This window comes from Eucyclogobius newberryi, unplaced genomic scaffold, assembly GCF_026437365.1.
Source record: "Eucyclogobius newberryi isolate DKJ021-1_F unplaced genomic scaffold, fEucNew1.0.hap1 SCAF_15, whole genome shotgun sequence".
NCBI classification, from domain to species: domain Eukaryota; kingdom Metazoa; phylum Chordata; class Actinopteri; order Gobiiformes; family Gobiidae; genus Eucyclogobius; species Eucyclogobius newberryi.
In genome coordinates, this window is record NW_027315779.1 from 33,682,956 (window position 1) to 33,699,223 (window position 16,268).

The window sequence follows — 16,268 nt, forward strand, 5'->3', positions numbered from 1 at the left end:
TGATGAGGGTGGTGTGGTCATGGTGATGAGGGTGGTGTCGTCATGGTGATGAGGGTGGTGTGGTCATGGTGATGAGGGTGGTGTCGTCATGGTGATGAGGGTGGTGTCGTCATGGTGATGAGGGTGGTGTCATCATGGTGATGAGGGTGGTGTGGTCATGGTGATGAGGGTGGTGTCGTCATGGTGATGAGGGTGGTGTCGTCATGGTGATGAGGGTGGTGTGTCGTCATGGTGATGAGGGTGGTGTGGTCATGGTGATGAGGGTGGTGTCGTCATGGTGATGAGGGTGGTGTGGTCATGGTGATGAGGGTGGTGTGGTCATGGTGATGAGGGTGGTGTCGTCATGGTGATGAGGGTGGTGTGGTCATGGTGATGAGGGTGGTGTGGTCATGGTGATGAGGGTGGTGTCATCATGGTGATGAGGGTGGTGTGGTCATGGTGATGAGGGTGGTGTGGTCATGGTGATGAGGGTGGTGTCGTCATGGTGATGAGGGTGGTGTCGTCATGGTGATGAGGGTGGTGTGGTCATGGTGATAAGGGTGGTGTGGTCATGGTGATGAGCGTGGTGTCGTCATGGTGATGAGGGTGGTGTGGTCATGGTGATGAGGGTGGAGTCGTCATGGTGATAAGGGTGGTGTCGTCATGGTGATGAGGGTGGTGTGGTCATGGTGATGAGGGTGGTGTCGTCATGGTGATGAGGGTGGTGTGGTCATGGTGATGAGGGTGGTGTGGTCATGGTGATGAGGGTGGTGTGGTCATGGTGATGAGGGTGGTGTGGTCATGGTGATGAGGGTGGTGTGTCGTCATGGTGATGAGGGTGGAGTGGTCATGGTGATGAGGGTGGTGTGGTCATGGTGATGAGGGTGGTGTCGTCATGGTGATGAGGGTGGTGTCGTCATGGTGATGCGGGTGGTGTCGTCATGATGATGAGGGTGGTGTCGTCATGGTGATGAGGGTGGAGTGGTCATGGTGATGAGGGTGGTGTCGTCATGGTGATGAGGGTGGTGTCGTCATGGTGATGAGGGTGGAGTGGTCATGGTGATGAGGGTGGTGTCGTCATGGTGATGAGGGTGGTGTGGTCATGGTGATGAGGGTGGAGTGGTCATGGTGATGAGGGTGGTGTCGTCATGGTGATGAGGGTGGTGTCGTCATGGTGATGAGGGTGGTGTCGTCATGGTGATGAGGGTGGAGTGGTCATGGTGATGAGGGTGGTGTGGTCATGGTGATGAGGGTGGAGTGGTCATGGTGATGAGGGTGGAGTGGTCATGGTGATGAGGGTGGTGTCGTCATGGTGATGAGGGTGGTGTCGTCATGGTGATGAGGGTGGTGTCGTCATGGTGATGAGGGTGGAGTGGTCATGGTGATGAGGGTGGTGTCGTCATGGTGATGAGGGTGGTGTCGTCATGGTGATGAGGGTGGTGTCGTCATGGTGATGAGGGTGGTGTCGTCATGGTGATGAGGGTGGAGTGGTCATGGTGATGAGGGTGGTGTCGTCCGTAAACTTCAGTTTTACAGAGTCATGGCTGGAGGTGCAGCAGTTTGTCACAGGGAGAAGAGCAGAGGAGAAAGTACACGAATCCATGTTCAATAAACCATCTGTGATTAATAATATCACTCCAAAAATACTGCAGTGTTTTTTAGTTAGTTTTCACAATTGTATGAAGACACGTGGGCTCCATCTGGTGGTACAATTGTGTAATTACAAGTCCATAACGAGGCAAAATGTCACACCTCTTCTGAGGTCGATTTGAGCGATTCACAAAAAGACATTTGTGTGAGGGGCGTGGCTAAAGCGAGCGTGTGTGTGAGGGGCGTGGCTAAAGCGAGCGTGTGTTTGAGGGGCGTGGCTAAAGCTAGTGTGTGTGAGGGGCGTGGCTAAAGCTAGTGTGTGTGAGGGGCGTGGCTAAAGCGAGCGTGTGTGAGGGGCGTGGCTAAAGCAAGCGTGTGTGAGGGGCGTGGCTAAAGCGTGCGTGTGTGAGGGGCGTGGCTAAAGCTAGTGTGTGTGAGGGGCGTGGCTAAAGCGAGTGTGTGTGTGAGGGGCGTGGCTAAAGCTAGTGTGTGTGAGGGGCGTGGCTAAAACGAGCGTGTGTGAGGGGCGTGGCTAAAGCGAGCGTGTGTGAGGGGCGTGGCTAAAGCGAGCGTGTGTGAGGGGCGTGGCTAAAGCGAGCGTGTGTGAGGGGCGTGGCTAAAGCGAGCGTGTGTGAGGGGCTTGGCTAAAGCGAGCGTGTGTGAGGGGCGTGGCTAAAGCGAGCGTGCACAGGAACAGTTTTGCCTCATTTCTTTGACTTCTCTCAAAGCCTCGACGCCGCGGTTGAACATCTCTTTATGTCTTTGGCTTTGGATCATGTCAGACGCTTTATGAGCTGGAAATATCAGATTGTGGCTCTTGACAAAGCGAGTGCTGTGCGGCCATGAACAGGAAACGGCTGTTGCGAACGCGCTTTGCTAGCTTTGTGTCGCTAATGCTCCACATAGTCGTTAGCATCAGTGGAAACACGGCACTTTAGCTCGAGATCAAGACAGAGTTTGGAGACAAATGATTCTTTTGTGTTTCTCTGCTTCATGACTCTCGTTTTGGCCTGAGTCTGAGTTCTCTCTCGTCCAATCATCTCGCGCTTAAGTGTTCGAGGAGCCAAAAGAGAACCAAACCTCTCTTAATAGACTGTAGAAAGTTTTGGAAGTTACCAATCTGCTCCAGAGTGACCGGTGGAAACATGGTCCAGTACCTTTAAGTAGTGCAGATCCGCCTGGAGCAGCCTCAGGTGGGTCATGAGCTGCCTGCTGAGGTTTGGCCCAGCGCCCCCTGTCTGTGAGGAGGATGACAGCAGCTTGCTCATGTCGATGCCCACGTCGTCCTCAGCACCGTCCTCAGCACCGTCCTCAGCACCGTCCTCAGCGCCGTCCTCAGCGCCGTCCTCAGCGCCGTCCTCAGCGCCGTCCTCAGCACCGTCCTCTGGTCCATTGCACAGGTCCAGGACCACAAAACCTCCGCCAACAAAACACAAGAAGCGTTAGCACATGTTTTAGAAGGAGCTTGTACCATGGACATTGTCTCCATTATGATTCCTACAGTTTAGAGCTTTCCAGGAGCGACGTGTTTAGACTCTGCACATATTCTACTGATGCAAATGTTCAAATGCATTATTTTTATATTAAACATAAAAGACAGAAAGCAATGATTATTTCTAATTCAAATACACATTTGTTGGCAGACTTTGGGTGGGACTCTGGTCACATTCTGTTCTGTTTTTTATTGGGAAAACAGAAATATTGTGAGGGAGACTCCTACAGAGAATCCTTCTGAATAAACTTTAGTATATAGTCTTTTTGTATGAGTTTTAGAGCCTATAAACCAGAGAACAATCACATTATCAAATATGACAATTATTTTTTACAGTTGACTAGTTATGATTAATAGATGAATCCCAGTGGTACTAATAACATAGTGTATAAGGTAATCCTTTATTGTCCCACATGGGGAAATTCCATTGTTGCAACGCAGGAAGATACAGAGGTAGATACAGAAGAACAGATCACTTATAGGAAGTTTGAAAAACACTTTCAGTAGAAGATCTCCTATAAATAAATGAAAACTCCCATAGACAAATAAATAAATAAATACATAAATACCATTGCATGTGATCACGACAGTAATTGCACATGAATATGTGTCACGATTTCGAGTGTTCAGGACTAACAGTGTTTGTTATAAAGTCTGACAGCAGCAGGAAGGAAAGACCTACGAAACCTTTCCTTCACACATCGAGGGTGGATCAGTCTCTCACTGAAGCTGCTCTCCAGAGCGGACAGAGTGTCCTGCAGGGGACAGAGTGTCCTGCGCCAGTCCTCTGTACTCCGCATCATCGTCGTCCGTGATGAGTCCGATGATGGCAGAGTCATCAGAGAACTTCTGCAGGACACAGCTGTCCATGTCGTGCCTGAAGTCTGCAGTGTAAAGGGTGAAGAGAAAGGGCGCGAGGACAGTGCCCTGGGGCGCCCCCACACTGCAGGTCCGAGTGTCAGACACACAGTCCCAGGCTCTCACAAACTGGGGTCGGTCTGTGAGGTGGTCCAGGATTCACTCTGCCAGGTCATACTCCACACCAGCCGTCTCCAGCTTGTCCCTCAGGAGCCGTCTCCAGCTTGTCCCTCAGGAGCTGTCTCCAGCTTGTCCCTCAGGAGCTGATGGTGTTGAAGGCGCTGGAGAGATCAAGAACAGGATCCTCACAGAGCTGCCAGGCTTTTCCATGTGAGAGAGAGAGCGGTGCAGCAGGGAGATGACGGCGTCCTCCACTCCGATGCCAGGCCGGTATGCAAACTGCAGCGGGTCCATGGCTGAGCTCACGGTGGAGCGGAGGTGGTCCAGGACCAGCCGCTCCAGTGTCTTTATCAGGTGGGACGTGAGATCACTGGCCTGAAGCTGTTGAAGTCTTTGGTGCGCGGTGTCTTAGGCACAGGTACAGGACAGGAGGTCTTCCAGACCTGTGGTACCACCCTCAGCTTCAGGCTCATGTTGAAGACATGCTCCATAACTCCACACAGTTCATCTGCGCAGGACTTAAGGAGCCTGGGGCTGATGCCATCAGTTCCTGCTGCCTTCCTCACTTTAATCCTCTTCAGCTCACTCCTCACCTGTGCTGCTGTGACAGTCAGTGGTTGGCAGGGGGACCGTGTGCTGGGGGGATGGGTGAGTCCAGGCGAAGTGGGGAGCTGATGGTCCGGGGCAGATAAGCGAAGAGGAACAGATGCAGGGCATTGTCCAGCTGTGGAAGAGGGAGCATGCAGCTGTGCAGGGGGAGGGGCGGGTGACCGATCAAACCTCAAGAAGTGAGCATTTAAATCATTCACCCACTGTAGATCCCCCTCTGTCTGGGCAGGGGGGATTTTGAAGCCCGAGATGGTTTTCAGGCTCCTCCACACTCCCTGAATGTTCTTTTGCTGCAGCTGCTCCTCCATCCTCCTCTTGTAGCCGGCCTCAGCCTGCCTGATCTTCCTCCTCAGCTCCTTCTGCACAGTCCTCAGCTCCTCCTTGTTCCCTGACCTGAAGGCTCTCTTCTTCTCCTTCAGCAGAGCCTTCAGTTCACGGTTAATCCATGGCTTGTTGTTTGGAAAACACTGCACCGTCCGGGAGGGAACAATGTTCTCAAAACAGAAGTTGATGTAGTCCGTGATGCACTCTGTGATGGTGTTGATGTCCTCCCCATGTGGGCCATAGAGTTCAGTCCAGACAGTGGTGCTGAAGCAGTCCCTCAGAGCCTCCTCGCTCTCAGCAGACCACATCCTCACCACACGGGGCCCCACAGGCTGCCTGCGCACGATGGGTTCATACACAGGCCTCAGATGTACAAGGTTGTGGTCCGAGCTGCCCAGGGGAGGGAGGGGGGAAGAGGAATAAGCCTCCTTGGTGTTGGCAAAAAACAAGTCCAATGTTCTATTGTCTCTGGTGGGGCAGGTAACATACTGGGTGTATGTTGGTAGAGCAGAAGAGGGAGAAGCGTGGTTAAAGTCACCAGAGATGAGGAAGAGAGCCTGTGGATGCTGTGTTTGCAGCCTACAAGTGCAGGAGAGCAGTGCTTCACAAGCATTTTCAGCATTGGCAGACGGGGCCACATAGACTGCGATCAAAATCACATGTGAGAACTCCCGGGGCAGATAATATGGCCTCATGCCAATAGCCAATAGTTCAATATCCTTGTTACATAGCTGCTGCTTCACTGTGCAGTGTTCGGGTTTGGACCAGCTCGTGTTCACATACACCGCCAGACCTCCACCTCTTTTCTTCCCGTATTCTCTCGTTCTGTCCGCCCGCAGCAGATGAAATTTGTCCAAACCTACAATAGAGTCTGGCATTTCTGCTGTTAACCAGGTCTCTGTGAAAATCAAGACGCTGCTGTCCCTATAAATCCTCTGGGACCGTATGAGGCTCGCTATTTCCGTCATTTTATTTTGAAGGGATCTCACGTTACCCATGACTACGGCGGGAACCGACTTCCTGTTTGTCCCTCTCTTCTCTCGGAGTTCACGTCCAGCCCGTCTGCCTCGTTGCGTTTTCCTTAGGATGTCCGCCGGGATAACGTGACGATCCCCGGGTAAGACGACTGTTCTCCGCAGTTTCATGAGTTCCTCCTTTGTGTAAACGCGGTACGGCGCCGGGCGGGGGGCGGGGCCGGAGCCGGGGGACACAGCAAAGACACATCGCAACGACACGACTAAAACACTCAATCCAGCCGAATAAAGTCAAAACACGTTAATTTAAAGCGATTCCAGTGCGTGTCCCGATCGTTCGTGAAGTTCCTCTTTCATATAAACGTGTATATAAACGTGTACCGACGACACGCCGTACTTTAGCGCGGCCGGAGGGCGCGGGGGGGGGGGGGGGGGGGGGGGCTAGCTCGGAGCTAGCTCACATCACAACAACACAACGAAAAACGCTCAAATCCAGCCGAAAAAAGTCAAAAACAGTTGAATTAAAAACGATTCCAGTGCGTGTCCCTATCGTACAGTAAAATAGAAAAAATATACTAACTATATTTACAAAATATAGGAGATAAAGCACAATAAGTGTGAGAAAGAAGAGAGAGCGTTTACACCGGGCTGCTAGCTGTACCAGCGCCTTATGACATATGTAAGTATTATATACTTTTGTAATAATACTGTATGTACAGTAAGTATTATATACTTTTGTAATAACACTGTATGATGTAAAAAGGGTTGGTTGCCGTGGTCCTCACCGTTGTGGTGGCGCTGCTCTGCTGGGGCCACTTCAGCCTCAGGGCTCTGGTCCCACACTGTAGCGGGGTCCTCTGGATTTTCTGCCGGGGACACAGGGCCCCCCAGGGCCCCTGAGGACACGGCACAGCTCAGGGTCCATGCAGGCATGTCCTCTCTGCGGAGGGCCAAAGGTGGGTCTCTCACTGTGTCCTCTCTGTGGGCTTCTGCTACCAATGGCTCCTCTCTGAAGGCCCCTGCAGGTGGGGTCTCTCTGGGGGCCCCTGCAGGTGGGGTCTCTCTGGGGGCCCCTGCAGGTGGCTCCTCCCTGCTCATGTGGTTGAGCAGCAGCTGCTTGAGCATGGACACTGCGACACAGCCGTACATCACTGTAAGTGTCATAAACACTGCTCTGCTGCATCAGAGAAATCTGTCAATCTCTGGATCAAGTGGATTCAATGAAGAAGAAAACATCTAACGTCTTGTGTTGAGAGGCACGACTGACATAAAAACCTGTTGTTTTGCCTTGAAAAGGGGAAAAGCATCATCATTTTAAAAAGCCGTGGCTGGAGAGCCGCGGCGTGGTCAAATGGCCGCGCAGTTTCAGGGACCGCGGCATTTCCCTTATAGCCCGTTATAGCCTCATGGCTAACACTAACCCTAACCTTAACCCTAACCCTAACCTTAACCCTGACCCTAACCTTAACCCTGACCCTAACCTTAACCCTAACCTTAACCCTAACCTTAACCCTAACCTTAACCCTGACCCTAACCCTAACCCTGACCCTAACCTTAACCCTAACCCTAACCCTAACCCTAACCTTAACCCTGACCCTAACCTTAACCCTAACCTTAACCCTGACCCTAACCTTAACCCTAACCTTAACCCTAACCTTAACCCTAACCTTAACCCTGACCCTAACCTTAACCCTGACCCTAACCTTAACCCTAACCTTAACCCTAACCTTAACCCTGACCCTAACCCTAACCCTGACCCTAACCTTAACCCTAACCCTAACCTTAACCCTGACCCTAACCTTAACCCTAACCTTAACCCTGACCCTAACCTTAACCCTAACCTTAACCCTGACCCTAACCTTAACCCTAACCTTAACCCTAACCTTAACCCTAACCTTAACCCTAACCCTGACCCTAACCCGGCGCGGTCTAAAACAGCGCTAAAACGCGGTCAAATAGCGGCGCAGTTTCAGGAGCCGTGGCGCGAGCGGCACAAAAATAACATGGCAATTTCGGTTGTGTCGTGTCCCGTGGGACTCACGTGTGTCGTGTCCCGTGTGTCATGTCCCTTGGGACTCACGTGTGTCGTGTCCCGTGTGTCATGTCCCTTGGGACTCACGTGTGTCGTGTCCCGTGTGTCATGTCCCTTGGGACTCACGTGTGTCGTGTCCCGTGGGACTCACGTGTGTACAGCGCGTCCTCAGCCTTAGATGTGCTCATGTTCAGTTCATGTGTGCTGCTATTGTCCCGCTGCTGCAGCTGCTGCAGCTGCTCCTGGTTCTCCTGGTCCAATCGCTCTGCTAACTGTCCATCCAAGAAGGCCTCCAGCTCAGCCTCGTCCACCTCCTGCTCCTCTGGGTGCTCGGGCTCCTCAGGGCCCCTCACACCGTCCTCAGGGCTGATGGAGCTGTCCTCACAGAGAACATCTGGGAAGCACAATATGGAACATTCAAACACTATCAAGCAACTTATTATGCTGAAGAAGAATAGCTCTGGTTTTGTGTCTTTGGTGAACGTTGTCGTGATGCGCTCAGGGCGGGGCTCAGTGATGGCTCCTCCTCCTCCTCCTCAGTGATGGCTCCTCCTCCTTTGGCCTCGCATCATATTGGGCGCTTTTTTAGGCTTTAGCCACAGAAGTGAGTGCAACTTTTGTCTGGTTGATTGTGGTCATTTGTGTTTTATTATATCTTCAGACCTAATAGTTTGCAGGGTAAAAATAAAGATTAAAGTAAATCTATTTGGATTCCAAACTGAGTCTGTGATGTGGCTCTGCTGTCAATCATCAGGCTAATGTCACTCATCGTGCTTTTAGCATTGTGCATATATATATATATATATATATATATATATATATATATATATATATGTGCATATACTGCAAAGAGAGCTGCTGCAGGTGTGCTCAGATGTGGGCCATGCATGCCTCGCACCATCAGCTGAGGAGCAGCCGCCCGCTCTGCAGCCGCCCGCTCTGCAGCCGCTCTGCAGCCGCTCTGCAGCCGCTCTGCAGCCGCTCTCTGCTGATATGGAATGTGTTACATGTGATGCCTGGTGTAGGGCCTGGTCTGAGCTGAAGAGTTCTGACCTGTGACCCTGGACTCTTTGGTCTGGTCCAGTCCATTACTGATGATGTCATGACGTTCATCACTGAAACACAAGCATCTTAAATATTCATGATAATTCTGAGTTCTAAAAGCCTGAAACAGAAGGAATGAGACGCACTGAGACTGGGAGACGTCTGTGTCTCTGCTGTGGAGCCGCGCCTTCATGAAGTCTGCACACTGAGTGATCAAACGCTGCCACCTGCAGGACACACAGGGAGCCACACGTCTGAGTTACACTTTCAGATCCACTGCCTGAGTAAAAAGTGCACTCACGTCCGCTGGTCAGAGATGGTCTGTGCGGTCAGCTCGTAGATCTGAGCCACGTTATCAGACATGGACAGGACGAAGAAGGACCTGTGGTCTGCACAGCACAACACACAGTGTCTTTAGTCATCACATGTCAGCCACATCATCAAGAAGCTCCAAAGATGACATGGAATATGGAATACACAGGGCTGAGCATATTTCATTCACTTGTGTTCTACAAACAAGATGCTCTTTTCCAAATATAATCAGGAATGTAAAATATAATCTGAAATATGTTCTTGTTAATATACCGACCATTTCAGAAGTCAACTAGAGTGTTTTTTTTAAATACTTTATCAACCAAATGAAAATAGTTTAGTATTTTTGACATTTTGATTTAATAATGCCACAATCTTTGTCATAAAAGGTCTCTTTGTGTGTTGTTTGTGTTTTAGAGTCTGTATTGTCCAGAGAACCATCACCATGACCAAAATATGACGACATCACCCTCACAGCTCTTCAGTGGGTCAGACTTTACTGACCTGTGGCCACCGGGCGCACCAGCACCGTGCTCAGCCTGATGACCGGGCTGAACACCTGTTTGGAGTCTGCACTGGTCAGGTTTTTCCCGTGGAGCTTCAGGATCAGGCGCTCGTCCTGTTTCTGCAGAAGGACCAGGACGTCCTCCAACAGCAGTGTGTAAATCTCTGAGGAGGACGAAGCGCAGGCTCTAGAACATGTGTGAAGGGACAATACAGGACATCAAATCCAAGTTTGAAATATTTATACCAATAGCCTTGTCTTTGGTGAACTTCCAGGACAGTGGCCCCTCGTGAATCAGCTTCTTCTTGGTCAAGTCTAGATTCTGTGGGACAAAACATGAATTTAAAATGTGTGCGATTAAGAATTGTTCAGGGTCAATGTAAGAAGTGCTTGTTTTCACGTGGATGTGACGCTTGTGCTCCAAATAGAGCCCAGAACCAGAACCAGAACCAGAACCAGAGTCAAGTGTGCTTGGGTCAAATGGTAAAAATGCAAAACTTTATAACAACATATGTGGGTCGTCTTCCTGTGGACAGGGTTTGGTTTAGTGCAGGGGTCTCCAAAAGGCGGCCGCGGACCAAATGCTTTAGTCCTGCTTTAGACCTGCTTTAGACCTGCTTTAGTCCTGCTTTAGACCTGCTTTAGACCTGCTTTAGACCTGCTTTAGACCTGCTTTAGTCCTGGTTTAGACCTGCTTTAGACCTGCTTTAGACCTGCTTTAGTCCTGCTTTAGTCCTGGTTTAGACCTGCTTTAGACCTGCTTTAGACCTGCTTTAGACCTGCTTTAGACCTGCTTTAGTCCTGGTTTAGACCTGCTTTAGTCCTGGTTTAGACCTGCTTTAGACCTGCTTTAGACCTGCTTTAGACCTGCTTTAGACCTGCTTTAGACCTGCTTTAGACCTGCTTTAGTCCTGGTTTAGACCTGCTTTAGTCCTGGTTTAGACCTGCTTTAGACCTGCTTTAGACCTGCTTTAGACCTGCTTTAGTCCTGCTTTAGTCCTGGTTTAGACCTGCTTTAGACCTGCTTTAGACCTGCTTTAGACCTGCTTTAGACCTGCTTTAGACCTGCTTTAGACCTGCTTTAGACCTGCTTTAGACCTGCTTTAGTCCTGGTTTAGACCTGCTTTAGTCCTGGTTTAGACCTGCTTTAGACCTGCTTTAGACCTGCTTTAGACCTGCTTTAGACCTGCTTTAGACCTGCTTTAGTCCTGGTTTAGACCTGCTTTAGTCCTGGTTTAGACCTGCTTTAGACCTGCTTTAGACCTGCTTTAGACCTGCTTTAGACCTGCTTTAGACCTGCTTTAGTCCTGGTTTAGACCTGCTTTAGTCCTGGTTTAGACCTGCTTTAGACCTGCTTTAGACCTGCTTTAGACCTGCTTTAGTCCTGGTCTAGTCCGGGTTTAGTGTGTGACCTTGTGTGACCTTGACCTTGAGCTCCAGGACCAGCGGGTTCTCGGTGGGCTTCAGAGAGGACAGGTCCAGTCTCCTCTGGTACTCCTTCAGCCTCTGGAGGAAACACAAACACATTGAATTAGCAACGACATCATTGAAAGCTGGAGTAAGGGGCGGAGTAAGGGGCGGAGCTCACCTGTCTGTTCTCCGCCTCCTTCACGGCCTGGTTGATGTGGTTCAGGATCTTCTTGCAGCTCTCAGCCGCTGTCTTCACCCTCCTCCTCTCCTCCACCTCATCTATCAACACAAGCACAGTGAGGAAGCTAGCTTTCAGCTACGCTATGATGAAACACAGACCAGACCAGGAAGTGAACACTTCCACTTACGGCCCATAGCTAAAAACAATATTATTCTGTCAACTGGACAAAAGTTATAAGAGCTAATATGTTTAGCCTCTTCAGTTCATCTGATAGAACACGCCTCTAAGTGTCTGAGGGGAGGAGCTAAACACAGACTGTAGTCTTCATAGTCTGTGGTCCAAGGTCACGTTCTTCTGGAGCTTCAAGGTGAAGGAACCACACGCACTCAAACACCAGAGCAACACTGGGGGCGAGGCAGATGAAGTGTCTTGCCCAAGGACACAACAGCAGTGTTCACCTGAGGCAGCTGCGATCGCACCACAACCTGAGGGTCAGTGGATCTGTCCGGTTCCATCGGTCTAGAGGTCAGAGGTCAGCAACCTTTAACCATCAAAGAGCCAAATCGTATATATAATTAGCCTTATATGAAGGGCACAAAGGCTGTAAGTGTATATTAGATATAATATATATAATCTATATATGAGCCACGAGCCTCATTAAATGTTATTGTCCCTGCAGCGCCCCCTGGAGAGACACCACGTGACTCCGCCCCCTGGAGAGAGACACCATGTGACTCCGCCCCCTGGAGAGAGACACCACGTGACTCCGCCCCCTGGAGAGAGAGACACCATGTGACTCCGCCCCCTGGAGAGAGAGACACACCATGTGACTCCGCCCCCTGGAGAGAGAGACACACCATGTGACTCCGCCCCCTGGAGAGAGAGACACACCATGTGACTCTGCTGTACCATTGGTGCTTTAAGTTTAACTTCCATTACAATGTGAATGTATCATATTGTGTTGAATTCCAAAAATTATAGAAATACAATTAAGAAATCAGATTTTTGGTGTCATTTTTATTTTGAGTATTATAAAAACACCTCATCAACACATCTCACACAGGAAAAGGCATCACACAAATTGGGTCGATGATAAAAACTGGACCAACGTTGTAAACGAAAAAAGAAAAAAAAGACCCATTTGGACATAATTTGAAAATGGATGAATTTGACCTCCAGGTTTTGGACTTTGTGCCTTCCTTTTATTTTCTTTGGACGTCCGCTTTATGTTTTGTCCTCACTATTGCGGCGATGGAGTCCAAAACCAGACCAACGCCGCGGCGAGCGAAGACACGGGAAAATCATACTGAAGACGCGTACGACAGGTGCAATGGCAGGTGCTTTATTGTACCAAACCGCAGAACACATCAAAGCCGACACTTACTTTGATGACGACACACGACATGGACTCAACAATGACACCTGCACCGTCTGGAGTGATGAAACGATCGACTCAAACCAGGCGTAAAACGTGAACGAAGACAAAAACGTGACAAATTAAACGATCAAAACGGTCAACAAAGTCTGCCTCCCCGCGCTCACCCCGCCGCCATTAACCAAGCCCCTGACGCAGGTGAGCGCTCGCCCCAATTAACCTTACACACACCTTAGCTCCGCCCCCAACACGCTAACCCATTCATCCAGCTTTGCAATCAAGAACTCAAGCCCTGGGGGAGATATGTGTACTTGTACCTGTGTACTTGTACTACCTGTGTACTTGTACTACCTGTGTACTTGTACTACCTGTGTACTTGTACTGTGTACTACCTGTGTACTTGTACTACCTGTGTACTTGTACTGTGTATTTGTACTGTATACTTGTACCTGTGTACTTGTACTGTATACTTGTACCTGTGTACTTGTACCTGTGTATTTGTACTGTATACTTGTACCTGTGTACTTGTACTGTGTACTTGTACCTGTGTACTGTGTACTGTATACTTGTACCTGTGTACTTGTACCTGTGTATTTGTGCTGTACACTTGTACCTGTGTACTGTATACTTGTACCTGTGTACTTGTACTTTGTACTGTGTACTTGTACCTGTATACTTGTACTTGTGTACTTGTACTGTGTACTTGTATCTGTGTACTTGTGCTGTGTACTTGTACCTGTGTACTTTTGCTGTGTACTTGTACCTGTGTACTGTGTACTGTATACTTGTACCTGTGTACTTGTACTTGTACTTTGTACTGTGTACTTGTACTGTGTACTTGTACCTGTATACTTGTACCTGTGTACTTGTACTGTGTACTTGTACTGTGTACTTGTACCTGTGTACTTGTACTGTATACTTGTACCTGTGTACTTGTACCTGTATACTTGTACCTGTGTACTTGTACCTGTGTACTGTGTACTGTATACTTGTACCTGTGTACTTGTACTTGTACCTGTGTACTTGTACTGTGTACTTGTACCTGTGTACTTGTACTGTGTACTTGTACCTGTGTACTTGTACTGTATACTTGTACCTGTGTACTTGTACCTGTGTACTTGTACCTGTGTACTTGTACCTGTATACTTGTACCTGTGTACTTGTACTGTGTACTTGTACCTGTGTACTTGTACTGTGTACTTGTACTGTGTACTTGTACCTGTGTACTTGTACCTGTGTACTTGTACTGTGTACTTGTACCTGTGTACTGTGTACTGTATACTTGTACCTGTGTACTGTATACTTGTACCTGTGTACTGTATACTTGTACCTGTGTACTTGTACTTGTACCTGTGTACTTGTACTGTGTACTTGTACCTGTGTACTGTGTACTGTATACTTGTACCTGTGTACTGTATACTTGTACATGTGTACTGTATACTTGTACCTGTGTACTGTGTACTGTATACTTGTACCTGTGTACTGTATACTTGTACATGTGTACTGTGTACTTGTACCTGTGTACTTGTACCTGTGTACTTGTACTGTATACTTGTACCTGTGTACTTGTACCTGTATACTTGTACCTGTGTACTTGTACCTGTATACTTGTACCTGTGTACTTGTACCTGTGTACTGTGTACTGTATACTTGTACCTGTGTACTTGTACTTGTACCTGTGTACTTGTACTGTGTACTTGTACCTGTGTACTTGTACTGTGTACTTGTACCTGTGTACTTGTACTGTATACTTGTACCTGTGTACTTGTACCTGTATACTTGTACCTGTGTACTTGTACCTGTATACTTGTACCTGTGTACTTGTACTGTGTACTTGTACCTGTGTACTTGTACTGTGTACTTGTACTGTGTACTTGTACCTGTGTACTTGTACTGTGTACTTGTACCTGTGTACTGTGTACTGTATACTTGTACCTGTGTACTGTATACTTGTACCTGTGTACTGTATACTTGTACCTGTGTACTTGTACTTGTACCTGTGTACTTGTACCTGTATACTTGTACCTGTGTACTTGTACTGTGTACTTGTACCTGTGTACTTGTACTGTGTACTTGTACTGTGTACTTGTACCTGTGTACTTGTACTGTGTACTTGTACCTGTGTACTGTGTACTGTATACTTGTACCTGTGTACTGTATACTTGTACCTGTGTACTGTATACTTGTACCTGTGTACTTGTACTTGTACCTGTGTACTTGTACTGTGTACTTGTACCTGTGTACTGTGTACTGTATACTTGTACCTGTGTACTGTATACTTGTACATGTGTACTGTATACTTGTACCTGTGTACTGTGTACTGTATACTTGTACCTGTGTACTGTATACTTGTACATGTGTACTGTATACTTGTACCTGTGTACTGTATACTTGTACCTGTGTACTGTATACTTGTACCTGTGTACTTGTACTTGTACCTGTGTACTTGTACTGTGTACTTGTACCTGTGTACTGTGTACTGTATACTTGTACCTGTGTACTGTATACTTGTACATGTGTACTGTATACTTGTACCTGTGTACTGTGTACTGTATACTTGTACCTGTGTACTGTATACTTGTACATGTGTACTGTATACTTGTACCTGTGTACTGTATACTTGTACCTGTGTACTGTATACTTGTACCTGTGTACTTGTACTTGTACCTGTGTACTTGTACTGTGTACTTGTACCTGTGTACTGTGTACTGTGTACTGTATACTTGTACCTGTGTACTGTATACTTGTACATGTGTACTGTATACTTGTACCTGTGTACTTGTACTTGTACCTGTGTACTTGTACTGTGTACTTGTACCTGTGTACTGTGTACTGTGTACTGTATACTTGTACCTGTGTACTGTATACTTGTACATGTGTACTGTATACTTGTACCTGTGTACTTGTACTTGTACCTGTGTACTTGCAGATGTTGTCCAGGAGCAGTGGGTACTTGGTCAGCCTCTGCATTTCCATTGGGATGATGTCTTTGAGCTGAAGCCTCCGGCACAGTCGGTTACTCTCCGCCTCCTGATGCACACGGCCAGAAGACTTTATATTTGTACAAAATATATTCCTCCGTCCGGAAGCACACAAAAGCCCCGCCCACTGCCCCGCCCACAGCCCCGCCCCGCCCACAGCCCCGCCCGCTGCTGTTAAGTGTGTTTTTAACCTCCGCTCGCCATCAAAACAACACAAGATTATTTTATGTTTGTAAATGAGTCAAACACAATCATTTGAAATCACACTCGTTCATATTCATATTCATTTCCGTTCTGCATCTTCATTACTTCACAAATATGTCTGACAGAGACTCAGTATTCAGCACGCTCGGCCTGTTTAGCATCTGTGCAAACGCTTCATACGGTGGCCCTCAAGAGTCAAAAAGTCTTTCACACTGATTTTGGAACTATTAAGAGTCAAACAGAGTTTGTACAGATTTTAACATAAGGTTTTTCCATAA

At 48.3% G+C, this 16,268-nt stretch overlaps 1 protein-coding gene across 1 annotated transcript in view; it reads right to left on the bottom strand.

Annotated features, from left to right (window-relative positions):
* arhgef12b (Rho guanine nucleotide exchange factor (GEF) 12b) overlaps positions 1–16,268 on the bottom strand; it is a 121,164-nt gene that overhangs the window by 3,155 nt on the left and 101,741 nt on the right. Inside the window, exons 24-34 of the mRNA XM_072445465.1 lie at positions 15,721–15,835; positions 11,428–11,528; positions 11,268–11,345; positions 10,086–10,161; positions 9,839–10,003; positions 9,324–9,411; positions 9,169–9,249; positions 9,032–9,093; positions 8,130–8,372; positions 6,732–7,076; positions 2,727–2,986 (exon numbers count right to left, since the gene is read on the bottom strand). Of these exons, the coding sequence (XP_072301566.1) occupies positions 2,727–2,986; positions 6,732–7,076; positions 8,130–8,372; positions 9,032–9,093; positions 9,169–9,249; positions 9,324–9,411; positions 9,839–10,003; positions 10,086–10,161; positions 11,268–11,345; positions 11,428–11,528; positions 15,721–15,835 (1,614 nt within the window). The remainder of the gene's footprint in view (positions 1–2,726; positions 2,987–6,731; positions 7,077–8,129; positions 8,373–9,031; positions 9,094–9,168; positions 9,250–9,323; positions 9,412–9,838; positions 10,004–10,085; positions 10,162–11,267; positions 11,346–11,427; positions 11,529–15,720; positions 15,836–16,268) is intronic.